This window comes from Sphaerodactylus townsendi, linkage group LG16 (assembly GCF_021028975.2).
Source record: "Sphaerodactylus townsendi isolate TG3544 linkage group LG16, MPM_Stown_v2.3, whole genome shotgun sequence".
NCBI lineage: Eukaryota > Metazoa > Chordata > Lepidosauria > Squamata > Sphaerodactylidae > Sphaerodactylus > Sphaerodactylus townsendi.
In genome coordinates, this window is record NC_059440.1 from 11654783 (window position 1) to 11679828 (window position 25046).

The 25046-nt window shown below is 49.6% G+C and overlaps 1 protein-coding gene across 9 annotated transcripts in view; it reads left to right on the forward strand.

Annotated features, from left to right (window-relative positions):
- SLC43A2 (solute carrier family 43 member 2) overlaps positions 1–17552 on the forward strand; it is a 58234-nt gene extending 40682 nt beyond the window's left edge. For 8 of the 9 annotated variants that reach the window (XM_048519096.1, XM_048519091.1, XM_048519092.1 and 5 more), the window contains 5 exons: positions 2064–2202; positions 5046–5181; positions 6630–6703; positions 12304–12427; positions 16290–17552. In XM_048519096.1, the coding sequence (XP_048375053.1) occupies positions 2064–2202; positions 5046–5181; positions 6630–6703; positions 12304–12427; positions 16290–16439 (623 nt within the window). In that variant the 3' untranslated portion in view covers positions 16440–17552. The remainder of the gene's footprint in view (positions 1–2063; positions 2203–5045; positions 5182–6629; positions 6704–12303; positions 12428–16289) is intronic. The other variant, XM_048519097.1, reaches the window with a different exon arrangement.
- The last annotated feature ends 7494 nt before the right edge of the window (positions 17553–25046 follow it).

The window sequence follows — 25046 nt, forward strand, 5'->3', positions numbered from 1 at the left end:
CAACGCTTGCAGGCTAGATAACACTAAGCGTAGCAATCTTGGGGTCTGGTTTAGTTAATCTTGGAATGCCTTCAATTTTCCTTGGGGCAGCGAGTTTGATTTGAAGGGGGGGGGGTGAAATGGGAAATGCTGTTTGCTCTCAGACTTTCTTGTTTCTGGACACAGAGCAGAGAGAGAACAGCCCCCCCTTCCCCCCCCCCCCCAAGTCACTTTCTGTACCTATGACTCCCTGCCTGTATTTATAGCTGCTGGACAGATGCCAGCCAGGAAAAGGGAGAAGAGATTACATGAGCTGGTTGTTTTTGCAAAAGGCAACCGAGGCGAAACCCATTTCTCTCTTGCGTAGTCAGATCCAGTCTGGACTTGTTAAAGCTGGAATCTGTGCCGCAGATCAGGAACGAGGAACGTTCGTGAAAACAACCGGGGAGGTGGGAGGAGGGCATCGCGAGGCCGAGCTCTGAGCCGCTTGCTTCCTGGGGGCCCGCCTGAGCTCTTCTGACTGACTGTGAAGGCAAAGGAGAGACAATGAAGATGGCTCTTCTGCCTTGGTGGGGGTCGCTCCTGTCCGTCTCTTGCCAGCTTCGGATTTCCATGCCGCTTTCCTCCCTCCGGGCGCTGCTGCTGACTTCCGATTTCTGCTTGCCTTGGGAGTTCCCCACCTAGGTTCCCCACCAGAGCCCAAGCAAGCTCTTCTGCTCCTCCCTGGAGAAACCCACGGCTTTTGTATTCACTTAATTCATTTGTACCCTGCCTTTCTCCTCAACGGGAGAGCCAGACCAGCTGACATAATTCTCCTCCTCCCCGAAACCCTGTGATGTGGGTTAGGGAGAGCGTGTTACCAGCCCAAGATCATCCAATGAGCTTCCATGGCACGAGTGGGGATTCGAACACAGGTCTCTCAGATACCAAACTGGTTCTGTATCTGGGTGCTAGGCGCTCCCCTCTTCCACCCCCTCCCTGCAGCACCCCTCTTTCACCCCCTCCCCGCCTCTGCTGCATAGAGCACGGGGGGGGGGGGGGCGGTCACATGGGCTCTTATTTTCATCGGGCTCCAGCTTAGAGCCACACTAGGCAGGATAATAAAAAATCTGTAATCACTTGGGTGCTGTGTGGCTTCCGGGCTGTATGGCCGTGTTCTAGCAGCATTCTCTCCTGATGTTTCGCCTGCATCTGTGGCTGGCATCAGATCCTCTGAAGATGCCAACCACAGATGCAGGTGAAACGTCAGGAGAGAATACTAAATTCTGACCTCCAACCAGCAACCCCAAGTGATTCCGGCCTTCGACAATACATTAATCTGTAATCAGATCGCTTTAAAAAAAATAATCAGATAGCAGCTTTGGGTGATTGCTAACCCCAAATCCATCATAATTTTCAATCCTCCCCAGTATAAATATCAGGGGTGTGTGTGATTTACACAAGAGAAAAGAGGTTGGGATGGGAGCGTTAACCCCACTTTTACACGCTTCTTGAACTTAACTGCTTATAATTTATCCAGTGTCTTAGCAAACTCTACAAAGAAGTATGGAGAGCCAAGCCTAGATAGCTCCTCCATGTCTCTAGCCATCTCTAGAGAAAAACTCAAGGAGTTGTCTGGAAAGCTGTTGGGTGCTGAGACTCGGAATGGGTGCACGAGCGGGTGGGTGGGAGGTGAAACACCACCCACCATTTCCTAGTTCCGCTGCAGAGTGGCAGCTTCCGGCATCCACTGTGCTCTGATTCTTGGGGCCAAATCCGGGTTGCACCTGGGGTGTGTTTGGTTGTTTAACAGGGAGGTCAGGGATGGCACTCCATTTTGGTGCGGAATTTTTGAACTGTCCTCCTTTTTGCTGAATATACAGGTGGGGGAGAAGGGGGTATTGGATGGGAAGGAAGGTCCGCATTTACCTATCCGGAAGGGGAAGCAAGCTTTAGAGATTTTGCTGCAGCCAGGAAGGCCGGGGGAAGTCAGGATGTGGGGCTCCATTCGGGCAGAAAGCGGTCCTGCCATTCAGGATGCTGCAAAGCTGTGAATGCTCGTGTTGAGCCGTAGCGGTAACGACAGGCGGCTTGTCCCCTTCTAGTCAATCTCTACACCTCCATCTTCGGGGTCCTGCAACTGCTTTGCCTGCTGACGGCTCCTATGATAGGCGGCATCATGGACTGGAAGATGAAAGAATGTGTGGACAGCTCAGAAGAGGCAGAGACCAAGGACTCAAGTCCGTAAGTAACTCCCCTGGGCTGCCCTTCTGGGACTACGATTCCCATGAGCCCCTGCTAGCGGCCATGCTGGCAGGAGCTGATGGGAATTGTAGCCCATGAATGTCTGGGGCACCTGAGCTGGGCACCCCTGACTTACAGCAATCCTAGAGGATTTTCATGAAAAGAGGTGGTCTTGTTTCTGTGTGGCAACCCTGGACTTCCTTTTCCCTTTTTTTTTTTTTAAAAAAAAATCATTAATAGCAAATAGAAATATTTATTTATTTATTTATTTATTTTTCAAACTTATATACTGCCCAATCCCCGAAGGGCTCAAATACAAATAAACATAAAATCAAATACAATAATCTCTCAATAATATAAATTAAAATGCAGCAATTAATATGTAACAGTGCCCGCTAAAATCCTTCTTAGACCCTCCCAAGAGGAGAGAAGAAAGGGTGGGTTCTGTAGATGATAATGAACCCAAATTTCCATGGGGATGGAAGGGACCACGACCTATATGAAATAGTATGAAACAAGGGTAGAAATAATATAAACCGAGAACGGATCTAAATTAGTAACAATTCTGGAAACTCCATTCTATTTTATAACTAGTGGAGCTTATGTAATTTGTACTGTATTTATCTGTATCTAGTTCTTGCGCCCCTTGTTCTGATTGTATTTCTAGTGGAATTTTATGCTGTACGCCACCTGGAGCCCTTCGGGGATGTGGCGGTATATAAAACCAAATAATAATACTGATAATGATAATAATAACGATAATAACAATAATAATATTCGATAAAAGCAATAAAATACTCTACGGGAGGATAACAACCATTTAAGAAACATTCATATGGTAGTTATTTGAATTACTATTAATATTTTCAAAATATTTTCTTGTTTATTATAGTTTTCCTTCTATTTTAAGATCCCTTTTTCTTTTATCCCCAACACAATTTTCATTGCTAAACCTGAGCAAACTTTTTAAATTATTTAAACATAACACATCCGCAGTGTTCCACCTCATCAATCATTACTTTTTCATTCATGAGTCATATGAGAAATAGATGGAAAATTCATCTTGGAATTCTTTGTTAATTAATTTGTTTGACCTGTACTGCATATTCTCGGTTCTCTAAGCTAGGACTGTCCATTTTGTTGCCAACAGAGCTGACCTTGTAGCTTCTGATAAGATTGAGCTTGCTTGGGCCGTCCAGGTCTAGCTGAAGGAATCTAAAAGTAACCATAACCTCTCAGCAGTGGTGTAGTAGGTTAAGAGCAGGTGCATTCTAATCTGGAGGAACCAGGTTTGATTCCCCGCTCTGCCACCTGAGCTGTGGAGGCTTATCTGGGGGTATTCAGATTAGCCTGTGCACTCCCACACACGCCAGCTGGGTGACCTTGGGCTAGTCACAGCTTCTCGGAGCTCTCTCAGCCCCACCTGCCTCACAGGGTGTTTGTTGTGAGGGGGGAAGGGCAAGGAGATTGTAAGCCCCTTTGGGTCTCTTACAGGAGAGAAAGGGGGGATATAAATCCAAACTCTTCTTCTTCTTCTTTTAGTCCTAGAAGTGTAGGAGTAAGAGCAGGGGTGGGTTTCAAATAATTTAACAACTGGTTGTTTACAAGCACCATTTTCACAACCGGTTCTGCCAAAGTGGTGTGAATCTGCTGAATCCCACCACTGGACTGTAAGAGCAAGAAGATCCAAGTGGAGCTATCCAGCAGCTGTCTTTCTCCCCCTCCCCATTTCCCCACATCAACCCAGAGCAGGAATCCAGCTCTGCAGAAAAACACACATGCTCACAGGGTAAATAACTCCCAAGAGCAGATTGGCGCAAGGTCTATTCTAACTAGAAGTGGGAGAGAGAGGCAGGGTCAGGTCACTGTGTCGAGTTTCCGGTGGAGTCGCGGGCGTGCCCTTGCCCTGTTGACCCAGAAAAATGGAGCGCCTGTGGTTGGGGTGTGTCTTAATGCGGCTCTTACATGTAAGAGCCAACGTGGTGCAATAGCTAGGAGCGGGTGGACTCTAATCTGGAGAACTGGGTTTGTTTGCCCGCTCCTCCACATGAACGGCAGACTCTAATCTGGTGAACCAGGTTTGTTTGCCCACCACTTTTCCACAGGAAGCTGGCTGGGGGACCTTGGGCTAGTCACAGTTCTCTCCAAACTCCCTCAACCCGCGTCTGTTGTGGTGATAGGAAGGGAAAGGAGTTTGCAAGCCGCTTTAAGACTCCTTGTGGGAGAGAAGTGGGGGGGAATAAATCCAAACTCTTCTTCTCTTTAAGCATGGGCAAAATAACACCAGTTCAGTTACTCTTTCTGGGAATGAGGATCGTTTGTGAGGGGTAACCAGAAGCAGAAGAAGAGTTTGGGTTTATACTCTACCTTTCTCTCCTGTAAGGAGACTCAAGGTGGCTTACAAGCTCCTTTCCCTTCCTCTCCCCACAACAGACACCTTGTGAGGCAGGTGGGGTTGAGAGAGTTCCAAAGAACTGTGACTAGCCCAAGGCCACCCAGCAGGAATGTAGGAGTGCGGAAACACATCCGGTTCACCAGATAAGCCTCTGCCACTCAGGTGGAGGAGTGGGGAATCAAACCCGGTTTTCCAGATTAGAATCTACCTGCTCTTAACCACTACACCACGCTGGCTCTCACACTGAGGAGGACCCAAGTTGGGTCCTTAAATCCAAACAGTAATAGCTGTTCTGTGAGGAAGCTACAAGGTGGGACAGTACAAGCAGGCCCCTTGGCTCAGGGTAGAGAAGGCCTTCCTTTCTTAGGGGGTGTGCTGCCACTGCCAGATGGGCTGTTCTAACCCCACAAGCCCCACGTGCCAAGTGTGGTGTTGCCTCTCTTTGCAGGGGCGATAAGAAGCAGAAGAAACCTCGCGACCGGCAGATCCAGAAGATAGCCAATGCCACGAGGGCCTTCGCTTTTACCAACTTCTTGCTGGTAGCATTTGGGGTCACCTGCCTGATCCCCAACCTGCCTTTACAAGTGAGTAGTGTCAGGGAAGCAACCAAGGGTCATAGGCTCAGGGGCACGGGAAAGACAATCTAAGCCAAAGCTGAGGCGTGGTGCAGAGGGACTGTGACCCGGAGAGCTTCTCGGGCACTGTTGTGGCTGGCCAGGCCTTGCCCCTCAATTGGTGTCTCCCTTGTATGAGGGCAGATTCCGGTCAAAGGTTCCCCGTGGCCTTGCCTTTCAGCCAACAGTGCGTTGGTATTCTGCAACCGAGTATAACCCCACCACATGACATCCTTGTGGGAGCTCCACTTCTAGAAGGACCCAAAGGCATAGCTGCTGGCTTCGTTCCTTGAAGATTCGGTGGCTGTTGAGATCTTGGCCTGTGCTCTGCCCTCAGCTGCCCCTGTAACTGAGAAGAGCCACCTGCCCGGCCAGTGCTGGGGTGAACAGGAAAGTTCCTAGACAATATTCCATTTCTGTGAGCTGCCTCGTGGGTGGCTGCAGAGGCCCCGTTCCTAGCAGGACACAAAAACACCGTCCTCGCTGAACTTCTGGCTTCTTCCCTATGAGTTTTGGCAGAGGGGAAAATGTAGCCCGGTGCAAAATCTTGTTTTCCGCCCCCTCCCCGACCATGACCAAACAATGTTTTTTCGCACCAGGTCTTGAAGTCAGTGTTTGGACCCGGGAGAAGGAGGAGGGGTGGGGCGATTTTCCGCCTATCACGTGACTAAATGGCCACAGCTTGGGGATATTTGACCCCATATGTCCCCTTGGGTGGTACATCCCTGAGATTTGGTAGTTCTTGAGATCTTGCCCTGTAATCTGGGCTGCCCTGTCTCTAGGATTGCAGGCGAGTGCCAGGGTGAATGGGGAGGTTCCTCAGCGAATGTATTGTAGAAGGCTTTCACAGCCGGATTCAACTGGTTGTGGTGGGTTTTCCAGGCTATGTGGCCATGGTCTGGCAGATCTTGTTCCTAACGTTTCGCCTGCATCTGTGGCTGGCATCTTCAGAGATGTATCACAGAGAGAAGTCTGTTACAGTCAGCGGTGGGATTCAGCCGGTTCGCCCCACTTTGGCAGAACTGGTTGTTAAAATGGTGCTTGTAAACAACCAGGTGTAAGATTATTTGAATCTCACCAGCAGAACTGGTGGTTAAATTATTTGATTCTCACCACTGGTTACCGTGTGTAACTAGACACAGTGTGTAACAGACTTCCCTCTGTAACACACCTCTGAAGATGCCGGCCACAGATGCAGGCGACACGTTAGGAACAAGATCCACCAGACCACGGCCACACAGCCCGGAAAGCCCACCACAACCAGTTCCTCAGCTAAGTTGCACTGCTTTGAACTCCTTTGGGGAGGGAGGTGGCAGCAGGGGGTCATCTGATGTGACCGAAGTGATCTCAGGTGGCAAAGAGCCCTTTCTTCACCGTCCCATGCCACCTAACCAGGTCCTTTTCTCCTTCTCTTCCAGGTCCTTTCCTTCATCCTGCACACGATCGTCAGAGGGTTCATCCATTCGGCAGTGGGCGGCCTCTACGCAGCTGTGTAAGCCTCGCGGGGGTGCTTTGGGCTGCCTGTTCTGGGTGCTGGGGGAGGGGTGGGGAGTGGTGGCTCGCTTCCAGCTGCACCCTTTGCTCCCAATTGTGGATGCAAATGTTCCCCTGATTCTGGGTCATGTTTTTCTTCTTCCTCCGCCTGGAATGATGAGCAGCTGTGGGTCCTGGAGGCTGGCCCACTTTTCTGGGTGTTGCTGGAGAGGAGGGCGGCTGACGTGACCCGCTGGCTCTTATCTCCTTGGCATCTGCTCCAGTCCCAGTCGCTGCGTTCCATTGAGCAGCAAAACAGTTTCCTAAGAACGGGCTCTGCCCTTGCTCTGAGCGGGTCAGCAGGACTCTGTTCTTTCTCCCTTCCCGGTGTCCTTTTCACCCGGGAATATCATTCCTGGGCCAAAACATCTTTTGGTGCCCCAGCCTGCCAGTTTGCCCCCCTCCCCTTGCTGCATCTCTTTGACACTGTGAGTGGGTGAAAGGCTGGTTCACGCATATTTGTGAGTTAGAGCAGGGGTCTGCAAACTGTGGTTCTCCAGATGTTCATGGACTACAATACCCATCAGCCCTGAGCTAGTGGTAGCTTTGGGGTGCTACAGCATGCTGTAAGGGAGCAGCATTCCTCCTTGTTTTGCAAGAACGTGTGTAAATCAGATCAATGGCCACTTGGCCATGCTGGCAGGGGCTGATGGGAATTGTAGTCCGTGAATACCTGGAGAGCCACCGTTTGCAGATCCCTGAGCTAGTGGTAGCTTTGGGGTGCTGCAGCGTGCTGTAAGGGAGCAGCATTCCTCCTTGGTTTGCAAGAACATGTATCAATCAGATCAATGGCCACTTGACCATGCTGGCAGGGGCTGATGGGAATTGTAGTCCGTGAACACCTGGAGAGCCACAGTTTGCAGACCCCTGAGCTAGTGGTAGCTTTGGGGTGCTGCAGCGTGCTGTAAGGGAGCAGCATTCCTCCTTGGTTTGCAAGAACGTGTATCAATCAGATCAATGAGGGCTTTGATCCGGTTCCAGCGCCTGTTTGTCAGCGTCAAATTAATCATTGCTCAACTGCAAGGGAACAAAACCCACTCTGAGCTGGTTTCCCAGGCATCTGTTTTTCATTGCCAGTCTCTAGCGTTCAGCACTTTGCAATCAGTGACGTACGCAGGAGAGCATGTTTATCCTTCGGAAGGGAGCTCTCCCTTGGCTGGGACTGTCTTGGCTAAGCCTGCTTTGGGAATAAGCCCGGGCGTTGGAGGCTTTATTGGCCTTACTTGTGCCGAAATCAGCATGCAAAAGGGTGAAGAGGGCGCAGTTGTTTGGCCCCACCCGCACACCATTGTTGGCTCATGAGCACAGAGTTCCCTGTGACGTAGATTCCAAACCTGTGGTTGGGAATTCTGCTTTTTCAAACATTGCAGATCGTGGGGACAACACCTGAGGGTGTTTGTGTGCGAGCCATTGATGGTGTACAGGTGAGAGATGGGAATGGAACGTACACGCCTGCTTTCCTCTATGTACCTTGAGTTCACTATGTTTAGAATTGCAGCTTGCCCGATCCTAACGCTTACTTAAGTGTTCACGGCTGTTTCTACATGGATGTGTTTATTTTATTTATTTTATTTTATTATTGGGTTTTGTATACCGCCCTACCCCCAGAGGGCTCTGGGCGGTGCTCAACATAACTTAACAATACATACAACTAAAAACCCATTAAATTAAAACACAGCGGTCAATATAATAAAACAGCATCCAGCAATAAAACCCTTATTAAAACTCTCCCAAAGAGGGGGAGGGGGGAGATGGGTCCCTGAGATGGTAAAGGGACCCCGAACACAGGAGAATAAACAGGGCACTTATCAGCGGCTAGAGCTAGCCACTCCAAAAGCCCAGGGTAACAACTCAGTCTTACAGGCCCTGCGGAACTCACCAAGATCCTGCAGGGCCCGGACAGCTGGAGAAAGAGTTCCACCAGGCAGGGGCCAGGAGGCCAGCCGCATCATTGAGGGGCCGGGAACCACCAGCAGATTGGCCTCTGCTGAGCGCAGAGGCCAAGTAGGGACATATGGCGTTGCTTTGCTTTGCCTTTCTTATAATGGCAGAGGTTTCAGAAGCAGTCACACGACATGCATCCTGCTTCCGTGTTTCCCTCACTTTGTGGTAGTCTCTGTCAAACGTTTGCAATCTTCAAATCGCAGTCTTTGGATGATTTTTAGGGGGTAGGTACCACCCACATCTGTGCTATCATCCCTTGTGGCCACTATCGCCACCCAGACTGGAAGGGGTGTTTTTGAGCACTAGATTGTTATAACGTTCTACCAATTCCTGTTTGTGGTATTGTTTTATAATGGTGTATTGCCACAGTCCACTAGTTCTCAGGGTCTCCCCCCCTATGTCTCTGACCCTTTTTCTTGCAGAGGTAAAAGGGGAAATGTGCAACCTGTACATTTTTCCTTTTTAATGGCAACAAAATGGGCTAGAGATTGATTTCAGAAAAAGAAAGCTGGGAACTAGTAGATTATAACAATACATAGTTACAATGCTATAGTGATTTAGGATTTCCTTTTTAGAGCAATTTGGGAGAAGAAGAAGAAGAAAAAGAGAGGAGTTTGAATTTATACCCCCCCTTTCTCTCCTGTAAGGAGACTCAAAGGGGCTGACAATCTTCTTTCCCTCCCCCCCCCCCCACAACTAACACCCTGTGAGGTGGATGGGGCTGAGAGGGCTCCAGAAAGCTGTGACTAGCTCAAGGTCACCCAGCTGACATGTGTTGGAGTGCACAAGCTAATCTAGTTCACCAGATAAGCCGCCACATCTCAAGTGGCAGAGTGGGGAATCAAACCAGTTCTCCAGAGTAGAGTGCACCTGCTCTTGGCCACTACGCCACTGCTGCGTAGGGGGAGAAAGGATGGCTGCATGTTGTTGACGTGAGGAAACTATGGTGAAAACTGCTGTGTGAACACTATTGCCACTGTGACTGCCTCTGCATTCACAGCAAGCAATGGGAATTCCAGAGGACTGCTTTTGTGCAGAATCAGTCTGTGATCGTGGTGTAAACAATCCAGCCACTGTATGTGACCTATGCCTTCTGCCAATTTCTTTGTATTTTTTTAACCCATAGGGTTACAATGAAAGGGCTTGGAATATATCATGTAGGACTCCTCCCTCATGTTTTGACAAATCAAGCAGTAATATTTTGCTGTCCCGGGCTGCCGTGTGTGTGAAATCTATGTAGTGTGAAAATCTATGTAGAAACTGACCATATCTTTAGAACACTAAGGACTCAGGTTTCTGTGTCTGTGTGTGTGTAAAGCGCCGTCAAATCGCATCCAAATTGTGGTGACCCCAGAAAGTTTTCAAGGCAGGAGACTAGCAGAGGTAGTTTGCCATTGCCTTCCACGAGAGTCAGCGTGGTGTAGTGGTTAAGAGCAGGTACACTCTAATCTGGAAAACTGGGTTTGATTCTCCTCTCTGCCACTTGAGCTGTGGAGGCTTATCTGGTGAACTAGATTAGATTGTGCAACACATGCCAGCTGGGTGACCTTAGGTTAGTCACAGTTCTTCAGAGCTTTCTCAGTCCCGCCTACCTCACAGGGTGTTTGTTGTTGGGGGGGGGAAGGGAAAGGAGAGTGTAAGCCCCTTTGAGTCTCCTTACAGGAGAAAAAAGGGGGGGTATAAATCCAAAATCTTCTTCTCTCTGCATAATGACTCTGGGATTCCTTGGTGGTTTCCTGTCCAAATTCAAACAGGGGCCAACCCTGCTTAGCTTCCTAGACCAAACTAGTCTGGGCCATTCAGGCTTCCTACACACATATAACATTCCTCAGGCGTCTTGTCAGGGCTGGTGTCAACATACCATGAGGTGAATTAGCTACTGGGCCCACTTCTACTGCCCTCACCCAAGCTGCCTTGCCACCTACCCAGTACCATCAGGAAAACTGTTTACGTGTGCCTGTAGCTTTAAGAGTGCGTCTTGGCCATGGGAGAGTTTGCAAGTGAGGGAGCTGGCAGGAAAGGAAGTATGGACAGACAGTTGGGAATGAGCACACAGGCCAGTGCACAAGACAGGGGTGTGGTCAAGGAACATGGTGGTATGCCAGGGAACGGGGCCCGAGTATTCTCTCCAGCTCTGATTCTAGTCCTGTTGTCAAAAGGATCCTGACAGATCTAGAATTCATACCTATTGATGGCTTAAACCAGGGATCCCCAACCTTTTTGAGCCTGTAGGCACATTTGGAATTCTGACACAGCACGGTTGGTCACAAAGTGGCTACCGTAGGAGGTTGAGCTGGCCACAAAATGATTGCCACAGCTTCACTTCAGTATCACAGTGTAGACTCGTGGTAGCTGCCACCGCCGCCAAAGCAATATTGAAACTACACGGCCAATCAGAAGCCTTGCTGGGCGAAAGCTCTACCTGGCCCCAGTGTGATGTAGTGGTTGAGAGCAGGTGGATTCTAATCTGGAGAACCGGGTTGGATTCCCACTGAGTGGGGGAGGCTTATCTGGTGAACCAGATGTGTTTCCCCACTCCTACATTTCTGCTGGTGACCCTAGGCTAGTCACAGTTCTCTCCCAACTCTCTCAGCCCCACCTGCCTCACAAGATGTCTGTTGTGGGGAAAGGAGTTCATAAGCCACCTTGAGTCTCTTTCCAGGAGACAGAGGTGGGGTATAAATCCAAACTCTTCTTCGACTTCCCAAAACACTTGCTGGACACCAGAAAAGGTGTTGGTGGGCCCTCTGGGCACCATGGCGGGTCTTGCTGACAAACTAAAGGAGGCTGAGTGAAGTTCAGACTCTGGGGCATTTGCTGATGTTAATTTAGATGACTTTTTAAAGAAGTACATCACTTGTGCCACTTTTTTGGGGAGGAAAGCCCCTTCCTTGGGGATTCAGCAGCTGAGGGCATGGGGGTGGCTCTTTGTAGTGAGGCAGTGATGGGAAGGAAAGGGTTAAGGAGACCCTTCTGTTTTCCTCCTGGAAAAAAAAGCCCCAGCTCTGTTTTACAAAATGATTCAGATATTTATGTCTTTTTGCTGGGAAGCTGTATGCAAATAGAGTATAAAAAAGAAAAAAAATGTGTCATTTGACCCTGAGCGAGGTAGAGTATTAATCTCTCTTCCTTCCTGATCTCTCTACCCCAGAGAGATTTCAGCGGTTATCTGGGCAGGGCGGGAATTATTAACTAGCTTTGGCTGGTTTGGGCAAAGAAGTTAACCCCTGTGAATTTAACTTCAGCACATACACAGCTTGGGGAAATCTGCTGCTCAGTGGAGATGGCTTTCGAAAGGGATTGGCCAAAGAGATGGATAATTGCGATACCAGCGCCAGATTTAGCTAGCCCGGCTTGTGAAACCTCCAGGTCAAGAGGCAGTCTACCTGTGATTACCAATTGCTGTGGGTTTTGTTGGAGGCATTCAGCAGCCTCTGCTGGGAGCAGAGGTTTGGAGCCCCCTCGGATGGACCAACCAGGTCTCTTCTGGGGTTATGAAATGGACCAAAGAGCTTCCCTGAAAGAAAGCAGAGGGTAGAGGAATAGAGGCGGAGGGAGCAGCCCAGCAACCGGCTGTGCACCTTGGCTAATGTAACTCCTCCTTGCTCTGAACAGGTATCCCTCCACGCAGTTTGGCAGCTTAACGGGACTACAGTCTCTGATCAGCGCCCTCTTTGCTCTCCTCCAGCAGCCCCTATTCCTGGTGATGATGGGACCCTTGGAAGGAGACCCACACTGGGTGAGTGGTCCGTTAGCTATAAAGGCACCTGCTAGCTGTGGGAGGAGAAGATAGCCAGTGGAAGCTAGGGATGGGAATAGCTTGTGGGACTCATTGGCACAGGACGCTGTTCTGAACAAGGTCTGTGGTATACTCTGAGGTTCAAAACAGGTCACACAGAGAGCTGCATTGGAGTTAGGGTTGCCAACTTCCAGGCTGGAGATCTCCCACTATTGCAACTGATGTCCAGGTGATAGAGACCAGTTCACTGGAAGAAAATGGCTGCTTGAAAAGGAGGACTCTGTGGTGAAGTCCCTCCCCTTCCCAAACCCCGCTGACCTCAATTCTCCAGGTGTTTCCCAGCCCGGAACTGGAGCCCTAAGCATAGGTGAACCCACTCAACAGGCATCTTTTCCCTTACATATTTTCTCCAAAAGTGTCTTTGGAAGGTAGTCAGTTTGAGTGGCAGAATGGGGGTTAACCCTTTCCCAGCTTGTCATTTTTATCCTAAAACCACTCAAACCGTGTTTCCTTCTCCTCCACAAATGGGGTGGGCGGCAGGGGAGAGGAGAAGTGGATACCCTTAGACTGAAAAGCTGCCTAATGTATAAAGCAGGGGCGTTACGCCAAGGGGGACATAAAGGGTCAAATGTCCCTGGGCTGCAGCCATTTAGTCACATGGGGGCGGAAAAAATGTCCCCCACGGCCACACCCCTCCTCCTTCCCCCCCCCCGGTGCAAAAAATATTTATTAAAATTCTCCTGCCCCACTGATTTCCAGGGTGGTGTAGTGGTTAAGAGCAGGTGCACTCTAATCTGGAGAACCGGGTTTGATTCCCCGCTCTGCCACTTGACCTGTGGAGGCTTATCGGGGGAACCAGATTAGCTTGTGCACTCCAGTACCTGCCAGCAGAGTGACCTTGGGCTTGTCACAGTTCTTCAGAGCTCTCTCAGTCCCACCCACCTCACAGGGTGTTTGTTGTGGGGCGGGGGAGGGAAAGGAGATTGTAAACCCCTTTGAGTTTCCTTACAGGAAAGAAAGGGGGGATATAAATCCAAACTCTTCTTCTTCTCCTCCCAAGTGAATAGGCAGGGGGGGTACTGGATCACTTGCCCCAGCTGCTTTGTTTCAGCTTCAAATCTGCAGTGACAGGCTGCTGCTTTGGAAAAGGTGCAGTTCTTTAACATGACGGTCTCTGATCTGTTTCCATCTGTCATCCTGCCCGCTCCTTCCTTGTGGCAATTGCCAGGGTTAAACAAACATTCTGGTGTTCTTCAGCCAAGCCCGCAGTATTGGGAAAGAGAGCGGCCCTCCATGCTGGTTCAATCTGAGATCTGGACCATGTTGCAGTCTTGCTTTTTTCTTTTTTGCAGGAGCAGTGAGTGTGACGTGAATAGAGGGTTCCTTGGGAAGTGTGGGGAGGCTGTGGCTCTGCTTGGCATACAAGACATCACAAGTTCAATTCCTGACATGTTAAAATGAACCAGACCCTAGAGAGTCTGAGTAGAAGAAGAAGAAGAAGATGTATTGTCGAAGGCTTTCACGGCCGGAATCACTTGGGTGCCGTGTGGTTTCCGGGCTGTATGGCCGTGTTCTAGCAGCATTCTCTCCTGACGTTTCGCCTGCATCTGTGGCTGGCATCTTCAGAGGATCTGATGTTGGGAAGGCAAGTGGAATATATATATCTGTTGGAGTGTCCAGGGTGGGTGGAGAAACGTTGTCTGTGAGTAACAAAGAAGGCAACCAGGTCAATAGTTGAGGGCATCTGAATAGAAGTATGAGTAACAATGAAGACTATAGCCTGGGAGTGTCAATGGAGATAGCAAGGTCACTGGTGGGAGCATCTGAATAGAAGTATCCTGGCCTTTGTTTCTTTTGTCTATGGTCATCCTGTGTTTGTGTGGAGCTGGTTAGACACTGTCTTGACTCTAGTATTTTTCAACACTGGCAGCCAAGTTCTGTTCATTTTCATAGTTTCTTCCTTCCTGTTAGAATTGTCCATGTGCTTATGGATTTCAATTGCTTCTCTGTGTAGTCTGACGTGGTGGCTTTCAGAGTGGTCCAGAATTTCTGTTTTTTCAAATAATATTCTATGTCCAGGTTGGTTTATCATGTGTTCTGCTATTGCTGATTTTTCTGGCTGAAATAGTCTGCAGTGCCTTTCGTGTTCTTTGATACGTGTCTGCGCGCTGCGTTTGGTGGTTCCTATGTAGACTTGTCCACAGCTGCATGGTATGCGATAGACTCCTGCAGTAGCTAAAGGATCCCTCTTATCCTTTGCTGAACGTAGCATCTGTTGAATTTTCTTAGTGGGTCTGTAGATTGTTTGTAGGTTGTGCTTCTTCATCAGTTTTCCTATGCGATCAGTGGTTCCCTTGATGTATGGTAAGAACACTTTCCCTCTAGATGGCTCTTTATCTGTGTTCATGTGGCCAGGATGACCATAGACAAAAGAAACAAAGGCCAGGATACTTCTATTCAGATGCTCCCACCAGTGACCTTGCTATCTCCATTGACACTCCCAGGCTATAGTCTTCATTGTTACTCATACTTCTATTCAGATGCCCTCAACTATTGACCTGGTTGCCTTCTTGGTTACTCACAGACAACGTTTCTCCACCCACCCTGGACACTCCAACAGATATATATACTCCACTTGCCTTCCCAACATCAGATCCTCTGAAGATGCCAGCCACAGATGCAGGCGAAACGTCAGGAGAGAATGCTGCTAGAACACGGCCATACAGCCCAGAAACCACACGGCACCCAAGAAGAAGAAGAGTTTGGATTTATATCCCCCCTTTCTCTCCTGCAGGAGACTCAAAGGGGCTTACAATCTCCTTGCCCTTCCCCCCTCACAACAAACACCCTGTGAGGTAGGTGGGGCTGAGAGAGCTCTGAGAAGCTGTGACTAGCCCAAGGTCACCCAGCTGGCGTGTGTGGTAGTGCACAGGCTAATCTGAATTTCCCAGATAAGCCTCCACAGCTCAGGTGGCAGAACTGGGAATCAAACCCGGTTCCTCCAGATTAGATACATAAGCTCTTAACCTCCTACGCCACTGCTGCTCCCAGTATTAGACAATACTGACTTGGATGGAGCAGTGCTCTGATTATTTTGTTCATTTATTTTTTTCCATTTATACCTCGTCCTACACCAAAGTCACAGGGCGACTAAGTATATTAAGTATAAGGCAGCTTCATGTGCATACTTGGAGTGCATGAGAAAGGGATAGGGAAGCAGTCCCTCTGGACCGGACCAGGGCCCCTTCCGCATATGCAGAATAATGCATTTTCAATCCACTTTCAATGCACTTTGAAGCTGGATTTTGCTGTGCAGAATAGCAAAAGCCAGTGTGGTGCAGTGGTTAAAGAGCAGGTGGATTCTAATCTGGAGAACCAGGTTTGACTACCCACTCCTCCACCTGAGTGGCAGAGGCTTATCTGGTGAACCAGATGTGTTTCCGCACTCCTACATTCCTGCTGGGTGACCTCAGGCTAGTCACAGTTCTGTGAAAAACTCTCAGCCCCACCTGCCTCACAAGGTGTCTGTTGTGGGAAGAGGAAGGGAGAGGAGCTTGTAAGCCGCCTTGAGTGTCTTTAACAGGAAAGAAAGGGGGGATATAAATCCAAACTCCTCCTCCTCTTCTTCTTCTTCCTCTTCCTCCTCCTCTTCTTTTTCTTTTTCTTTTTTGTTTCTTCTTCTTCTTCTTCTTATTATTATTATTATTCTTATTATTCTTATTATTATTATTAACAATTGTGAAAGTGGATTGAAAGTGCATTATTCTGCATGTGCGAAAGGGGCTCAGGTCTTTTCGTGAGGGAGTGTCTCTGCTTGCCCCCACCCGCCATCATGCTAATTCTGCTCTTTCCTGTCTTGTAGGTCAACATGGGCCTGCTGGGGCTGAGCATGCTCGGCTTCTGCTTGCCGATCTACCTGATCTGCTACAGGCGGAGGCTGGAACGGGAGAAGCAGCAGCAGATGGACGATGCCAAACTCTTCCTGAAAAGCAACTCGGAGGCCTTTGTGTAGAGGGCTGCATTGCCAGCGGCTGGGACCATTCTGCCAGGGGGCTGCCTTCCGGTCTCCCTTGGCCCTCTCTGTCTGTCTCGTCTTCGACACTCCACCGTCTCCACAGAGGGCCGAGGCTGTGCACCTCTCCTCTGAACTGCATGGCTCAGACTCTCTTTCGTAAAAGCCACCCAAGGGGGCAGGCGCCTCCGGCTTTCTTTCCCTGGCATCTGGCGGAAGCCCCGGGGCAGGGGTGGCAGCAGGCATTAGGGAGGGCACTGGCCCCTTTTGCTGTTTGCCCCTCACCAAATGCCCCCGCCCTTCTGGCCAAGTCACATGACTACAGGTAGGCCTTGTGTGGCCTTCGCTCTCTCCCCCTGCCACCTCCACATCTCAGAGCTTGGCTTCCAGTGGGACGGGAGGGACACTCTGTCCCTCCCCACCCCAGCTGGGCCCTTTAGGAGGCCTGAAGAGGCTGTCCCTTCTCGTTGTCTGCATAACCCTCTCTTTCAGCTCAGCGTTAAAGCCAATCCAAGATGGAGGGCAATCCAAGATGGCGGCCGAGGGACTTCTGCCCTGAGGCAGTGAGGAAGATGGCTAAACTGTGCCGAAAGCAAAGTCACGCCCTTGCTCACCGCCTCCCCTGACCCAGTTTGCTGCCTGAAAGAAACCCTGCCCGATGCCTCTGACTGGTGGCCCTTTTCCTCATTTGGGCCCAGGCAGAGCAACAGTTTGGGGGTTACCGGGGAGGGCAGTTGCGTGCCCCCCTCCATTTTCTAGGTGCTGATTTCTGTAGCATTTCTGCTGTGTGCATGTTCCACCACATGGATTTTCGGCTAGGAAAGAAAAGCGGGACAGAGAGAAAGAGACCCGGGTTGGAAACCCCGGCTGGACTTGTCTGTGTTGAAGCAGCCGTGGCTCGTACGCACGGTCACCCTGCTGGGGCGTGCTCCTGCCAGAGCGGCCGCGGCTGGGTGTAGAACTGGCACCGACCGGAGACTCGCCGGGGAGCGGCGCTGCTACCTTCTGGGCATGTGGACACGTTTCTCTGTACGGAGCGGCTGGCGACTACCTTTTGAAAAGCAATAAATTGGCTGTTGGGGGGGCTGTGGTCCTTCCAGGGGCGGGGGCACAGTACGGCCATCAGACTACTTTCCTTCACTCATGGGGACCTTTCTGCCGGGAGCAGGGCTTCCTTTCCCTCCACTGCTGAATAACCCAACAAGTTGTTGCTGTGCACCTCCGTTGCCAGACAGAGCCAGAATAGTGTAGTGGTTAACAGCAGGTTGATTCTAATCTGGAGAACCGGGTTTGATTCCCCACTCCTCCACCTGAGTGGCAGAGGCTTCTCTGGTGAACCAGATGTGTGTTTCCACACTCCTACATTCCTGCAGGGTGACTTTGGGCTAGTCACAGTTCTTTGGGACTCTCTCAGCCCCACCTGCCTCACAAGGTGTCTGTTGTAGGGAGAGGAAGGGAAAGGAGCTTGTAAGCCACCTTGAGTCTCCTGACAGAAGAGCATAAATCCATACTTCTTCCTCTTCTTCTTCGAGTAGCATGTAAAACCGGCCCTAGAGCAGGGAGGGCAGGCGTGGTGGTGGGGGGTGGGGTAGGTGTTCCTAGCTCCTCCTTGTCGCACTGTGGATTTCCCCACTCCAAGCCCAGGAAAGCTCAAAAGTAAAAAGAAGCCAGACGGAGTTCTGCAATTTCTCTGCACTGCAAGAAGGTGACTCAGCAGGCAGCTGGAGCAACTCTGCCCTCTAGTGTTTCAGAATGGGTGCACAGGTGGGGGAAGCCTGGCGTTCTTGCAACTCTCTCGGTATCTTGTCTCTCAAGACGAATCGCTGTACAGTAGCCACGTGTGGCCTATCTGGTCTCCTGTCACTTCTGATGTAGCTCCTGCGCGCATTTGGGTTTCTTCAAAAGCCGTTGTGTTCTCACTGTGTGTCTCGTTGCCCTGTAGCAAACGTAGCAAATGAAGGAAAAAGGATTGCTTTACCACTCTACCCCCGATCCCTAACGGGGGGATTCATTTCAGAGGCAAAACTATGGGTCTGGTTCCCTTGGGCTGCTGAACTTCTCTGCAATATTTGCCTTATTCATGCGTACAAGCAGGGGCTGGGGATAGCAAGAAGGTATTGTTTGCAACGAGAGCCCCTATCCCCACCTCTCCTGGTGATATTTCATTTGCAGCTCTCTGAGAGTCTCTTCCGCCATGCCGTTTCTTTGTGCATGTTTACCTGTCCTTGTGCCTCAGTGGGATGGATGACATCATCTCCAAAGCTCTGGACTTGGTGGGAGCGATGTGCTGTCAAGTCACTCCTGACAAACCAACCCTCTGAATTAATGATGTCAAAATCGGCCTATGAATAGCCTGGCAAACTGAAGGTCATGGCTTCCTTCGCTGAATCAATCCAGCTCGTGTCAGGTTGTCTTCTTCCTAGCAAGAAAAAGACAAGCGTGGTATAGCAGTTAAGAGCAGGTGCACTTTTATCTGGAGAACCAGGCTTGATTCCCCACTCCTCCATATGTGCGGCGGACTCTTATTTGGTGGATCGGATTTGTTTCCCCACTCATACGTTCCTGCTGGGCGACCTAGTCACCGTTTGTTCAGAACTCTCTCAGTATTACCTACCTCACAAGGGGTCTGTTATGGGGAGAGGAAGGGAAAGGGTCTGTAAGCCCCTTTGAGTCTCCTTACAAGAGAGAAGGGGGGGGGGGAGTAGAATTCCAAATTCTTCTTCGTCTTCTAGTGAGAGCATAGCTATTCTTTTGTTGAAGGCCCTGCATCTCATTAAGTGTTTGTCCAACACAACGTGACTGACCCAGATCATGAACAAATATCTGCAGAAGTAGCTTGGCAAGCACCGCAGTGGAATTGGTGGGGGGGGGGGGGGGGCCTGGAGCAGTTGGTGCTCATAAATCTATTACAAGCACAGCCCTCTTCAGCTCAGCCTCTTTGGGAACAGGTGCTGACTGCTTTCACTGGTTTTCAACAGATTTCAGCTATTCTTGGGGGTCTTTAATAGCCACAGTAGCAAAGATTCACAGTGGTCATTACAGGGTCCGTTATCCCATTCAGTGAAGAGTGGGATTCAGTGAATGCCAGTGGCGTATCTGCCTGGGGAAAAGGGGGTAACCCTTGCCCCCGGGCGCAACTAATCTGGTCATGTGGGGGGGGGGTGCAAAATCAGCCCCCCACATGACCAGATGCCTTCAGGGTAGAGATGTCATCTTCAGGCTGCCTTGTTGTCTTCGGGCTCCCTCAGCCCCGTCCATGTCGTCGTCGATGTGGGTGGGGCCAAGGAAGTCCAAACTCCGCCCCTCTCACCCCCTCCTGCCCTCCCCAGAGCCTGGGGACAGCAGAAGCCACTGCCAGCCTCATCTCCAGAGATGTGCTTTTAAAAGCATGGAGGCCAAGGGGCGTGGCTGGTGGTGTGGTCCCGCCCCCCAGCCTCCATGTTTTTAAAAGCACGTCTCTGGAGGCTGGCAGTGGCTTCTGCTCTCTCTAGGCTCTGGGGAGCGCAGAAGTCGGGCTGCGGAAAGCCCGGGGGCAGGGCTTGGGGGGCGCCCAGAGAAGGCCTGACTCCAGGCGCCATTCCCCCCCCCTACACCTCACTGAATGCTGAAGATTACCAAGGTAGGAGCCCAAGTCAATCCGAATGGGAGACATTTTCCTTCCATGGGACAAACAACAAGGGGTGATGATGCCCCCCCTCCCCTTGGCTCCTGTTAATCTTGAAATAACCATAAGCGATATAAACTGTAGACCTCCCAGGTATTATCCAGTTTGGGCCTGTGTTGCACGTAGCATTAAGAACTGGACAGGAGCCTCACCTGCTGGAAAGTGACACGTGAGGGACAGCAGGCTAGCCAGTACCAGCCCTAAGAAGAAGAAGAAGAAGAAGAGTTTGGATTTATATCTAGCATGTCCCCAGCATTCCCAGCTTCTGTGTACCTCTGCTGCCATGGTGTATCAGTTAAGAGCAGGTGGATTCTAATCTGGAGAACCGGGTTTGATCCCCCACTCCTCCACCTGAGTGGCAGAGGCTTACCTGGTGAACCAGATGTGTTTTCACACTCCAACATTCCTGCTGGTGACCTTGGGCTAGTCACGGTTCTCTCCAAACCCTCTCAGCCCCACCTGCCTCACAAGGTGTCTGTTGTGGGGAGAGGAAGGGAAAGGAGGTTGTAAGCCACCTTGAGTCTCCTTACAGGAGAGAAAGGGTAATATAAATCCAAACTACTACTACTCTATCTGGCCCCATCTACTTTCTAAAGACACTTGGCTGATGCAAGAAGAGTTGTCAGTGGGTGCCATGGTGCCCGTGGGTATCATGCTGGAAACCCCTGGTATATAACAAACATCAGCTAGACACAGCGTTGCCTGGAAACCTCTCAGTAATCGCCGTGCTCCCCGCAAGAAGCTTTTCAGTGTTTTTGAAGTTGATTCTGATTAATGGTCTAAATACTGATGGGGCATTCATGGAAGTGGGGGGAAGATGGATCGCCCACTAGAAGCAGAGTTGTGTGTGCGGGTGAGAGCGGGAACAAGCTTTTACATCAGTGAATGGCCGTGTTTTGAAGGCAGGGAAGATTTTTTACTGCAGAGAAGCTGCAACATGTCGTCCCCCCACCTCCCAATTTCAGTGTATTCTGAGCCCAAACTGAATGATTTCAAGCATGTTGAATGTGGAAGATGGAAGGGCCTTGGTATCAATGCCTCTGCAGCTGCAAACTATTTACATGGTTTCGGTTACTTTTGGCAGTCCCGCAACTATATTATGAGGATAGCCTTGCCAGCCAGCCTCCCAAAGATGACGCAGGGATGCTGATATCTACCTGTCTGTGGATACCCATCCTTTAGTTTGCAAGATCGGAGCAAGGCTGTTAATTATACGACTTTGTGCAGGTAATTAATGTATAGGGGTCTTGACCTGGATAGCCCAGTCTTGTCAAATCTCAGAAGCTAAGCACAGTTGACCCTGGCCAGTATTTGGTTGGGAGACCACCAGGGAATACCCAGGCTGTGACTGCAGATGCAGGCATTGACAAACCACCTCTGGTCTCTTGCCTAGGAAACCATACCACCAGGGATCACTATAAGTCAGATATGACTTGATGGCAGAAAAAAAAATCAGGAGGAGGAGTTTGGATTTCTATCCCCGCTTTCTCTCCTGTAAGGAGACTCAAAGGGGCTTACAATCTCCTTTATCTCCCTCCCCCCATAACAAACACCCTGTGAGGTAGGTGGGGCTGAGAGAGCTCCGAAGAACTGTGACTAGCCCAAGGTCGCCCAGCTGACATGTGCTGGAGTGCGCAAGCTAATCTAGTTCCCCAGATAAGCCTCCACAGCTCAAGTGGCAGAGCGGGGAATCCACCCTGGTTCTCCAGATTAGAGTGCACCTGCTCTTAACCACTACGCCACGCTGTGGAGTGATCGGAAGTGATCCTGTGAACTAATGGCCTCCAAAATGTCCTATCATTAGCAGCTTCTTTTATCGAGTCACTCGATCTCATGCTGGGCCGTCTTCTGTTCCTGCCACCTTCAATGTTCCCTAGCATTATTGTCTTGCCTTCTCATGCAACTAAAGTGTGGCAGCTTCAGTGTAGTCATTTCAGCTTCAGACTTCATTTGCTCTAGAGCCCACATTTGTGGCCCGTGGTATCCATAACATTCTCCTCCAACACCATTTAAAATGGATCAATTTTGATGCTGACAAGTTGCTTCCAACTTTTAGCGGCCTTATGAAGAAAATTACCTCCAAAACGTCCTTGCTCTGGTCCTGCGGGCTGAGGACTGCCGCTTCCTTTACAGAGTTGATCTGGCTCATGTTGGGCCTTCCTCTTTTCTGTTGCCTTCAGCTCTTCCAAGCATTATTGTTTTTTTCTAAGAAGCCTTGCCTTCTCACAATATGTCCAAAGTATGATAACCACAGTATAGTTATTTCAGCTTTTAGGGAGAATTTAGGCTTCAGTTGATCTAGAACCCGTCTTAATCTTAATGCTGACAAGGGCTGATGGGATTTGTAGTCCATGAACATCTGGAGAGCCGCAGGTTGCAGACCCCTGGTCTAGAACTAGAAAAGATCCTCAAGTGTAAGGATGTCTCTGGAGAACAAGATTAAGATACATGAGTTCTAGATCAACTCAAGAATCAGGAGATTATGGAGGTCTTTTAAAACTGTCACATCCATACATGGTAATGGGAAATACCACACTACAAATTATCTTAATCTTGGTCTCCAGAGACATCTTTACACTTGAAGATCTTTTCTAGTTCCAGAACTAGTTTCTTCAAGCACGCTCATGCCAAGATAGATTTGTCTTCTGTGGGGACCTCACAACCAAGAGATTATGAAGGTCTTAATGCCCTACTTAATTCTCACAATCTTCTTCTACAATGGCTCCTTTTCTGTATTGCCCTGTCCTTATGCCAATTGCCAATTACCTCACACAGATTTATTTTAAATCCTTTCCCCCTCATTCTTTTCAAACCAGAGTTGTACCACGTATCGCCTCAAGGTGGCATGACAGTCTCAGGCAAACTGAACTCATGTTAACAAAGCTAATATTGGTTGATTCCCCACTGGCAATTAATCGCGTGGTACTTACGCGAAATCCAGGTTTCAGGAATGCCTCCCCACTCCTTGAGCGACAAAGGGTGTTTCTTACAATTTATGGCGCTCATTCCCCCCCTTATTCCGCGTCCTGGCTGTACCTGCTTGAAAGTACAACTTTTTCTTTTACCACGGTTTTTCCCAGTCTCGAGGGGAAGAACGGGGGACTAATCTTTAATTAAAATTCCCGCCATGGAGTGTGACGTAAATGCTGACAACCAATCAGCAATCAGTGGGCGCTGAACAGTGCGCGTGCAACATTTCCTGGTTTTGTTTTCGCCTTTGGGGTCAGAGAGCGCATGCGCGAGGAGACGAGGACACGTGAACTGGTAAACCATTGCCATAAGAGATCAAGCAGCCACATAAACAATTAGCCCTTCCAAACGAGCGAAAACCCGTTTATTCAGCTGCAAAGGAAAACTTTTAAAAAGCAGCTGCTGACTAAAATGCGAGAACACGAGAAAACGTTAGGTCTTGCAAGAACATGAAAACACGTAAAAACGAGAAAACAATAACCAATCAGAAAGCAGGGGTGGACGTGTTACCATTCTAACATCATGACATGATCACGTCATGACGTAATCACAGGTTTTTTGCGGGGAAAAAGGACCCACCCCAACACAGCATGCCAGCCAATCAGGAGAGACAAAAAATGGAGATCAATTTGTTGTGGGGATTGCTGCATTTCTAGAACTTGATACAGTCCTACATGTCTTCGCTGAATAAATGCTGCAATGGGGAGGTTGAAATCCCAATGAAAAGGTGCAGTTTATTTTTAAACTTGGTTTTAACTATATTTACCGGTAATTTCCCATTCAGTCCTTCGCGAACCCTAACATCCATTGCGTTGCACGCACTGGACTGGAGACATGACTCAGGTTGCTTTCATTAAATAAGACTTGATGCTGATAGCCGCCTCTCAGGTGAAACAGCCTGGCCTGGATTCTTAGGAAGCAGGTCGGGCTCCATCCTGAGATCATGCTTGCAGGACATCTGAACGAATGACATCACAAGGAAGTACATGAATACCAGGGATGGCAAGCTCTGGGGATCAATCATTTTACTTCCCACATGCGATGCCCTATGGCACAGGTGTCAAACTCGTGGCCCTCCAGATGTCATGGGCTACAGTTCCCATCATCCCCTGCCAGCATAATGCTGGCAGAGGATGATGGGAACTGTAGTCCATAGCATCTGGAGGGGCGCAAGTTTGACACCTGTGCCCTATGGACTACAAGAGTTGTTGCCGAAATCTAGTGGTGTGAGCTTGTATATGCAACAGATTGATTATGCACCATCCAGCCTGAAGCGGACAAGGGGTGGATCCACCTGATTCAGCAACCTGTGTGTAAAGTGGTAGGCCATATGCCTCTAAAGGATAAAAGCAGGACAGGGAGGCCAATGCTGTCACCCACTGTTGTCCACCAACTGGCGTCACTAGTATATGGTCTCTGACCACAGGTGGTTTCTCCGAAAGCAAGCCTGTCTCTAGGGCTTTGGCTTACTTGGGAGGTGCAGGATGGTTGTTCAAGAACAAACTGTGACAGCAAAGAAGAAGCCCGCCCAAGGCAGCAGCCAAAGGAAAGTTTACTGTAAGCAAAACACAGTTCGGGTCTTTTATGTCAGCAGTGCCATTACTACCTACAGCTGTCAATGATTCTAGCCTGCCAGGGAAATGGAAGCAGGGTGGGGTAGAAGCAGCAAGCGCTGTCTAAGGCCCCTTCCACACGTGGACAATAATGCACTTTCAATCCACTTTCACCATTGTTTGCGAGTGGATTTTGCAATTCCGCACAGTAAAACCCAGCTGCAAAATGCACTGAAAGTGGATTGAAAGTGCATTATTCTGCATGTGCGGAAGGGGCCGAAGATTCTCTAACATTTGTTTAAGGAGCCAGCTTTATTTGAAGGTTCCCAAGGGGTCTCCCCCACAGATGTTAAAACTGTTAACCGTCAACTCCCCCAGAACACAGAGCAACTAGAAAAAAATGTAGAACCAACCAAAACA